This window comes from Camelina sativa, chromosome 7 (genome assembly GCF_000633955.1).
Source record: "Camelina sativa cultivar DH55 chromosome 7, Cs, whole genome shotgun sequence".
Taxonomy (NCBI): Eukaryota; Viridiplantae; Streptophyta; class Magnoliopsida; order Brassicales; family Brassicaceae; genus Camelina; species Camelina sativa.
Window position 1 is genome coordinate 7832121 of NC_025691.1, and position 9093 is coordinate 7841213.

At 29.3% G+C, this 9093-nt stretch overlaps 1 protein-coding gene across 1 annotated transcript; it reads left to right on the forward strand.

The window, feature by feature from the left end:
• Nucleotides 7405-9093, forward strand: LOC104704424 (beta-galactosidase 8-like). The gene is made up of 7 exons (XM_019227028.1): nucleotides 7405-7581; nucleotides 7802-8035; nucleotides 8154-8249; nucleotides 8362-8474; nucleotides 8586-8652; nucleotides 8747-8839; nucleotides 8938-9093. The coding sequence occupies exons 1-7, from the start codon at nucleotides 7540-7542 to the stop codon at nucleotides 9091-9093; spliced, it is 801 nt and encodes a 266-aa protein (XP_019082573.1). The 5' UTR covers nucleotides 7405-7539.

The following is a 9093-nucleotide window of genomic DNA, read 5'->3' on the forward strand; positions in this document are numbered from 1 at the left end:
TTTGTGGTGTTTTATATCGTGGTTGAGAGGCTATGCGTATGATTAGGTCGTTAATTTTATATCTAAAATGGATCCAAAAAGATGGTTTTGTTATAGAAATATATCAAACCACTGAACAAGTTGAATGGATAGATAGTCGAAAGTGAAAGGGTCTGTCTTATTTAATTTTAACAATGATTTACAATGTTATAGGTTTGGTTCCAATATCTAGGCAAAATCTTGTTGTTCTTGAACGGAGAAGATCGAATACCAACATAGAATTGTGTATTATGTATATTATGGCCTAATCGTACATGTAGCCTCCTGACCAACATAATCGTACATGTAGCCTCTTGACCAACATATCCATATTGATAGAGAGCATAAGCTTAATAACGGACGAGAACGCAAGATCTCCGGGAAAACTCAGATTCACGAACGGATCTTGGTTAGAACGTTGAAACTTGACGAAAAAGCAATAAGGATAGGGTCGAGATCAGGAGCGATATCGACGTGGTTTTGCAAGTCCTCCTTGCAGGGCTTGAACACAAGCTCTTAGGATTGAGAGTCCTCCTCTCTAGGCTTTACACAAAACTCTCGTAAAACTTGTTTTTTCAATAATCAATTAAGCTTTACAATAGAGTTTAGCGGCTCTTTAAATAGAAGTCATAAAATAAACCCTAACATACTTAAGAATCTAACCTAAAGCTCAAAACCTAAATAAAGCCCATAAGAGTAATATCCTAAACGAATAACAATAAAAGGCCCGACTACGACACGGACCGTCGGTGGACGTGGTCATTGCAAAGATGTGCTGCATCAGTCCCCCCTTGTAGAAAAGGATTCGGCCTCGAATCTGGCTGATCCTTAATCCCACTATAATTGGATAAAGACTCTGGAACAAAAACTTTCTTGGACGAAGATGGAACTCCTTGATAACCAAGACCCCATCTTACTTTTCCTTTTCGTCCCATGCTCAATATTTGATCAAGATTTTTTGTTCCACTATTCAACATCCACACATTCTTTTTGTGCTCCATGAGTTCATTCTCCAATCGTCTGGTTTTTTTTTTTTTGCCACAAGTTCAGCTTGTGGTCTTGTAATGGTAACAACATCTTGATCCGCATTCTTCAAGGCACAAAAACACTCTTGAGATGCTGTAAGCTTGATTCTCAACCTTTTTGATTCTTTTTTCTCATAAACTAGTTGTGCCTCAATATGTTGTATCTTACTTGCCATCATCATGTTATCTTCCGTGAGGTCCAATTTCTTTTGGCTGACCTTCCACCATCGCTCAAAAAGACTCTTGAATTCAACTTGGAAAAATCTTCACCATAAACATTAGTATTCCCGTCACTATACACGTCACATATCGGACCACCATCGTCTTGAACTTGGTCTTCCCTGTTGATAACAACAACAACTACATCGTCTTTCACAGAAGATTGTGAATCATCATAGGGGGCGTGTTCCATAGTAGAAATTTCATAGCTACTAACATTGTACACATGCTCACCGATGACGTCTTTCCCTTGCGCGGAACAATTCTCCACATGATCATCCACAAACCGTCCTTGTTGTTTTAAAGTCTGCAAACGATTATACACCAAACTATCATAATGACGAGGTAAAAAGTGTGTGCATAGCTTCTGCTTAAGTTTATCCCAAGATTTAATAGGGCTTTTGCCAGCTTGCTTGCGTGTTTTCTTCACATGTTGCCACCATGCTGCAGTTTGTCCTCGAAATTGTTTAACCACAAGCGAAACAAATCGATCATCTGAAAAGCTTTCAAACTCCAAAATATCTTCAACATCCACAAGCCAATCTAGTAATAAATCACTAGAAAATCCACCATGGAACTCTGGAATATCCAACTTAAAATCCATCGTAAGGAAATCAAACCACCAGGAACGTGATGAATCTGATACCAACTGATAGAGAGCGGAAGCTTAATAACGGACGAGAACGCAAGATCTCCGGGAGAACTCAGATTCACGAACGGATCTTGTTTAGAACGTCGAAACTTGACGAAGAAGCGATAAGGATAGGGTCGAGATCAGGAACGATATCGACGTGGTTTTGCAAGTCCTCCTTGCAAGGCTTGAACACAAGCTTTTAGGGTTGAGAGTCCTCCTCTCTAGGCTTTACACAAAGCTCTCATAAAACTTGTTTATTCAATAATCAATTAAACTTTACCATAGAGTTTAGCTGCTCTTTAAATAGAAGTCATAAAATAAACCCTAACATACTTAAGAATCTAACTAAAGCTCAAAACCTAAATAAAGCCCATAAGAATAATATCCTAAACGAATAACAATAAAAGGCCCGACTACGACACGGACCGTCGGTGGACGTGGTCGTTGCAAAGATGCGCTGCATCACATATTAGCTACAAATTGAAGCTAACTAGCAAAGATCTATACCAAACAGAAGTTTAAGGTCATGATATGTCGAAATTTAAAAAACTTAAATGGTGAAATTAATTGACTGATGAGTCTTATGTTCCTTTCTTTTGTATTAGGAAATCTCATACCGAAATACATACTGTATTAATCACTAGAATCTTCAAAAATTTGGATTTTTTTTGTTGTTGTTGTAAATTAAATAAAAACGTTATGAGGTAACCAAGTTACAAACTATAAACACTTAAAAAAGGATATTTCAAATCTTTCTTCCAAAAGTTATTTTGACTTGAAACATCTTAAGATTTTCGGAAATAGACATCTTAATATAATGTCTCTTCCAACAGTTATAGCTACTATTAGGTGTTTATTTAGCAGAAATTTTTATAATAGAGAGTTAATTAGTCAAAGTATATCAATTTTGTACAGCATCAAATTAGTTATTGCTCTCTGTTGTCTCCTTTTTTTCCTCATTTTTGACTGTTCATGTCACATTCCTAGTTTCTCATACTATTTAAAAAGGCAAATTCTATTATTTTCTGAATATTAATTAAAAACATATACTATAAAACCTAATAATTAGACACCAACATACACATTATTAACAACGAGAATATAAAAAGACAAAATAGTATAAGCACCGACAGATAATTATTAACGTGTTGAAAATTTGGAAGTCGATATGTTTTTTTTTTCTTTCTTTTTTCTAGATTTTTGACGTGCGTTGAAATACCATTTTTTCGATTAAATCATTTACTCTTTTTAAGAGAAAGCAGGTTGCAGTGGGTGATATTGTTGTGTGTCTGAGAGCCTATGACGCAGTGTACCACCACATTCCATTTAAGTCGTTGGAACAAACACCTATGTGATGGTACGGTGACATCGGCACCCAACGCCACATTACGCATTACGCATTAAGCATATGATTAAATTATGTTAGTTTTTTTTTTTGTTTTTGTAATTTTTTGTACATGATGATCTAATTATAAGTAACTTAATTTGGACTATTGGAGGGTGTTTAATCATAAATTATATATATATATATATATGTATATATATATGGGAGGGTGTTTATCCAATCAGTACATATGCGTCAGAAGTCTTTAATTTCATGCTAAGAAAAATAAAATAAAATAAAAAACTTATTCAATTATAAATCATGAAATTTATCATTTCTATCATACTATTATTTAAAGATATTCTTTTTTTGGGAAAAAAATTATAATTAAAAGTTGAATAGTCAGATGTGCACTAAGAAACACATATAAATAAGACTTGTTGAACTAATTTTAGATTTTTATAAGATTAAATACTGTCATCTATCGTTAAAAAAAAACCATCTATAGAAAAGCGATTTAAGTCATTTTCCAAAATTACTTTGAAACTATTTAGACCTCAAATCGAAAAAAGTTATCACAATGATCGTAGAAAATAGGTCGACAGCGAATTTTGGATATGCAAATATCTGATTACACATTTTGTTTTTGGTAGACTGACATAACATTAAGAAAAAAATGTTGAAACTATTAATATTCTCGAATCATTAATAATAGTGGTTGTTGGAATTGATGGACAGTTGAAAATTATGTACTCTATATATATGACTATACTATAAGCTTACAAAATATATCGAGTTTTTTTTGTGTGTGTGGTCCGGTCTGGTTCAATGATCACTACTCCATAGATTAGTAGTACCTTAGCCTAATTTATTGGTTCCAAAACGAAACCAAAATCAATAAACCTAAGAGCAGCACGAGCACAAGTTTGAAATTTATTTTATTTATATAAAATATAATTTATGTGATTATTTTTAAAAGTTTTTTTGGATAAAACATTATGCAATAAAATTATATGCAATAAAATCATATGTTAAATATGATGACTTGAAAAAACACATACAATAGAATCTCTATAAATTAATACTCTTTAAATTAATACTCACTATAAATTAATAAAATTTTCCAGTCCCAAGTTGGGCCGGTGTAAAAATTAACACAATTCGATAAAATAATAACATAATAATTTTTTTGAAAATCCTATGTAAAAATATAGTCCCAACAATATCATAAATTAATAAAGATATAAACTAAATATATATATATATATATATATATCTAAGAAAATTTAGTGAAATATGACTCTATTGTTGTTTGTCTATTTTTGAATTTGCATTTTAGTTGGAGCTCATCTCTAATCTTTTTTATTGTATTATTTTTTTTAATATTGTCTTCTCAAATCGGATCCAAAAATTGAGGACAGTCCTAGCTGCGGTAATTTTTTTTTACATGTAATTGATTTTAAAGGCAGTGCAATATGTTATTTGACTTTATCATTACCATGAAAGATAATACCAACAATTTCTTCTAAACTCTAAACTTCTAACATTTATCATTTTCACCTAGATAATTAAGTAAACTATTAACATCAATCCTATTATGATAGTCAAGATTATAAATTAAGAAAATTTTATAAAAATGTGAATCATAACAAAAGTATCTTATTTTGTAATATAAAATTTTCAAAATTATGAAAAAAAAATCTCTTCATAAGTTAATATTTTATTAATTTATCGATAAATTAAAACCTCTATAAATTAATAAAATTTCGTGGTCCCGACCTTATTAATTTATAGAGGTTTTACTATAGTTTGTAAGTTTTATATTGTTAATGATTGTAGATAATTACCCGTGCTATAACACTGAACAAATTTTATTTTATACAAAATTTTGTATATTTTATATTTTAAAATAAAATTTAATATGTTGTATTAGGTTATATATGTGAAGTTATTTCAACAATGTATATTCTTCATCATAACTTGAATGTCATTATAAGACATAATTTTGTAAATTTGGTTTTTAAAAAGCGAGTTATTATATTATGAGTAATTTAATATATTGTTATACTTTTTGTTTTAATATACTTGGTTTCTTGAAATTCTTTTATATTATAGTGACATATTATTAACATTGCTATAACAAATCAATTTAGAGTGTTTATAGTTTCTAACTTTTATATCAAGTTTCAGTATATTAAAAATATTTCAAAATAAATTACTGAAAGTTTATTATATTATATAAAAATATAAAATTTAACCAAAAATATGAAATTGAATTTAAATATTCAAATTTTGACCCGGTACTCAATAATTTTTTTAATTCAATAGATATTATTTTTAAAGAATAATATTACTAAAGCTTGAATATGGTATAGATTGAACAATTTATATTTCTTTTTAAAAATTAAACTTATGGTATATCCAGAAATAAAGCTATTTTTTATTATAATAAATAATATGATAATTTATTTGTTTCACAAAATAGACTCATATATAAAAATGATATGTGAGGTATAATGATAATTAACAAATTAATATGTGAAGTTAGATATCAAAAGATTTTATTTAATTCAATAGATATTATTTTTAAAGAATAAAATTACTAAAACTTGAATATGCTATAGATTGAACAATTTATATTTCTCTTTAAAAATTCAACTTATGGTATATCCGGAAATAAAACTATTTTTTAATTATAATAAATAATATGATAACTTATTTTTTCACAAAATACACTCATATATAAAAATGAGAGGTGAAGTATAATGATAATTAACAAATTAATATGTTAAGTTAGATATCAAAAGATTTTATTTAATTCAATAGATATTATTTTTAAAGAATAATATTACTAAAGCTTGAATATGTTATAGATTGAACAATTTATATTTCTTTTTAAAAATTCAACTTATGGTATATCCGGAAGTAAAACTATTTTTATTATAATAAATAATATGATAATTTATTTGTTTCACAATATAGACTCATATATAAAAATGAGAGGTGAAATATAATGATAATTAACAAATTAATATTTTAAGTTAGATATCAAAAGATTTTATTTAATTCAATAGATATTATTTTTAAAGAATAATATTACTAAAGCTTGAATATGTTATAGATTGAACAATTTATATTTCTTTTTAAAAATTCAACTTATGGTATATCCGGAAGTAAAACTATTTTTATTATAATAAATAATATGATAATTTATTTGTTTCACAATATAGACTCATATATAAAAATGAGAGGTGAAATATAATGATAATTAACAAATTAATATTTTAAGTTAGATATCAAAAGATTTTATTTAATTCAATAGATATTATTTTTAAAGAATAATATTACTAAAGCTTGAATATGTTATAGATTGAACAATTTATATTTCTTTTTAAAAATTCAACTTATGGTATATCCGGAAGTAAAACTATTTTTATTATAATAAATAATATGATAATTTATTTGTTTCACAATATAGACTCATATATAAAAATGAGAGGTGAAATATAATGATAATTAACAAATTAATATTTTAAGTTAGATATCAAAAGATTTTATTTAATTCAATAGATATTATTTTTAAAGAATAATATTACTAAAGCTTGAATATGTTATAGATTGAACAATTTATATTTCTTTTTAAAAATTCAGCTTATGGTATATCCAGAAATAAAACTATTTTTAATTATAATAAATAATATGATAATTTATTTGTTTCATAAAATATACTCATATATAAAAATGAGAAATAAAGTATAATGATAATTAACAAATTAATATGTTAAGTTAGATATCAAAATTTTTTGTTTGATGAATAATTTAATAAATGAATTAATATGGTATGTTAGATGATATGATTCTTTAAAATATTCTCTTTAAGATTTTCGGTAAAATCTATTTATAACTAATTAATCAATTATTAATGTATAACTTAATTGTAACCAACTAGAATGTGTACTTCTGTTTTATTATACAGGATATGTCACTGCGTCTACGCCATCAACTTCCTTCCCTTGTAGCTTTCTCTACCATTGAACCCACCACGTGTCTCGTTCTGTCCAACTAATTAAAATCATTCATTCCGGTCCATTGTAACAGAACAATGCTGAGAAACACTCGATAACGTCCCCACCACAACACCACCTCCTCCTCTTCTTCTCTCCTTTTATAACTCTTGCGTCTTCTCTCGGCTACTACTACTACTACTTATACCCGCGTCTTCTTCATCACTCTTAAAAACAAAATCTTAATTAATTAAAACACTAATCTTTCGCCATTAATCTCATTAAATCCGACAAGACGACAATGATGCAATCCCAATGCGTATACGCTTGAGCAAAGAAACAAAAAAAAGAAAAGTGGTAAATCATTATAATCACATCCAAAAATCCAAACAGTGAAGCAATAGGTTCTACCATATCCAAAGCGAAAGCAATAGTTTCACCATTTTTTTTTTATAATTATTTTGGCGAAATCTGTGTAGGTTTGTTTGTGAGATAATGCAGTAACACAAAGCGGTGAAGCCAAAAAAAAAAGATGCTTATCTCTGTTTACAAGCAAATTCGTGTTTATTATATATAGATTTTAGAAAGAGCAGCAACGGAATCGAATCAGCATCGGTCGATCTCTCAAAGGAAGCAAATAATGGTTAAAGGAGGAAGGAAGATGATGATGATGTTACTACTACTTGTTCTTCAGATAGTGGTGGCGGTTACGGCGGCGAATGTAACGTACGACCACCGTGCTTTAGTAATCGATGGGAAACGGAAGATTCTGATCTCTGGCTCTATTCATTATCCTCGGAGTACTCCTGAGGTAACTACTACACATTTACACTCTTGTAACGCATGTGACAGCCTGTAATAACAAACTCTGTTTTGTTTTTTTTTTTTTTCATTTAATTGTGTTTTTTTTTTTGGTTTTGGTGTTGCAGATGTGGCCAGACCTGATACAGAAATCAAAAGACGGTGGTTTAGATGTTATCGAGACGTACGTCTTCTGGAGTGGTCACGAACCGGAGAAAAACAAGGTCGGTTCGGTTTTTTTTTTTTTATTTTTCCTTTATTATCTTTTTTGGATTTTTGGGAGTTACTATTTGGATTATGGGAGTTTTCTCTGATTTTGTAATTTTTGTTTTGCAGTATAATTTTGAAGGAAGATACGATTTAGTGAAATTTGTCAAGTTAGCTGCTAAAGCTGGTCTCTATGTTCATCTACGAATTGGTCCTTACGTCTGTGCTGAATGGAATTACGGGTAAAAAATTCGGGTTCTCCGGTTTACATCTGTATTCGGTTTAATTAATTTTGCGATTTTTGTTAATATTACGTTGAGTGATTGTTTTTTGTTTCTGTGTGTGTGCAACAGTGGTTTCCCAGTGTGGCTGCATTTCGTACCTGGAATTAAGTTTCGAACTGATAATGAGCCATTTAAGGTAATGGTTTAGGTGATGTGTCATTTAAATTTTTGGTTTCTTTAGTTGTATAGTTTAGTTGTTAGAAGATGGGTTTGGTTTGTGTGTGTTGCAGGCGGAAATGCAGAGATTTACCACCAAGATTGTTGATTTGATGAAGCAAGAAAAGCTTTATGCATCACAAGGAGGTCCAATCATTCTCTCTCAGGTTATTATTTATCTGAGTACTAATTGAAAAATCTACTTGTTGTATTGTAACATCTCTTTAGGATTCTCATTTTTGTGTTTTTTTTTTGTGGATGTTAGATTGAGAATGAATACGGGAATATTGACTCAGCGTATGGTGCTGCTGCGAAAAGTTATATCAAGTGGTCTGCTTCTATGGCTCTTTCACTAGATACTGGAGTACCTTGGAACATGTGTCAGCAAGCAGATGCTCCTGATCCCATGGTGAGTTTCTAA

Bases quoted from the DNA above. Each gene is read 5' to 3' on its own strand.
- LOC104704424 (XM_019227028.1), top strand. From the start codon at position 7,540: ATGCGTATACGCTTGAGCAAAGAAACAAAAAAAAGAAAAGTG. The intron at 7,582-7,801 runs GTAAATCATTAT...TATTATATATAG, and splicing joins AAACAAAAAAAAGAAAAGTG to ATTTTAGAAAGAGCAGCAAC. The intron at 8,840-8,937 runs GTTATTATTTAT...TGTGGATGTTAG, and splicing joins GTCCAATCATTCTCTCTCAG to ATTGAGAATGAATACGGGAA.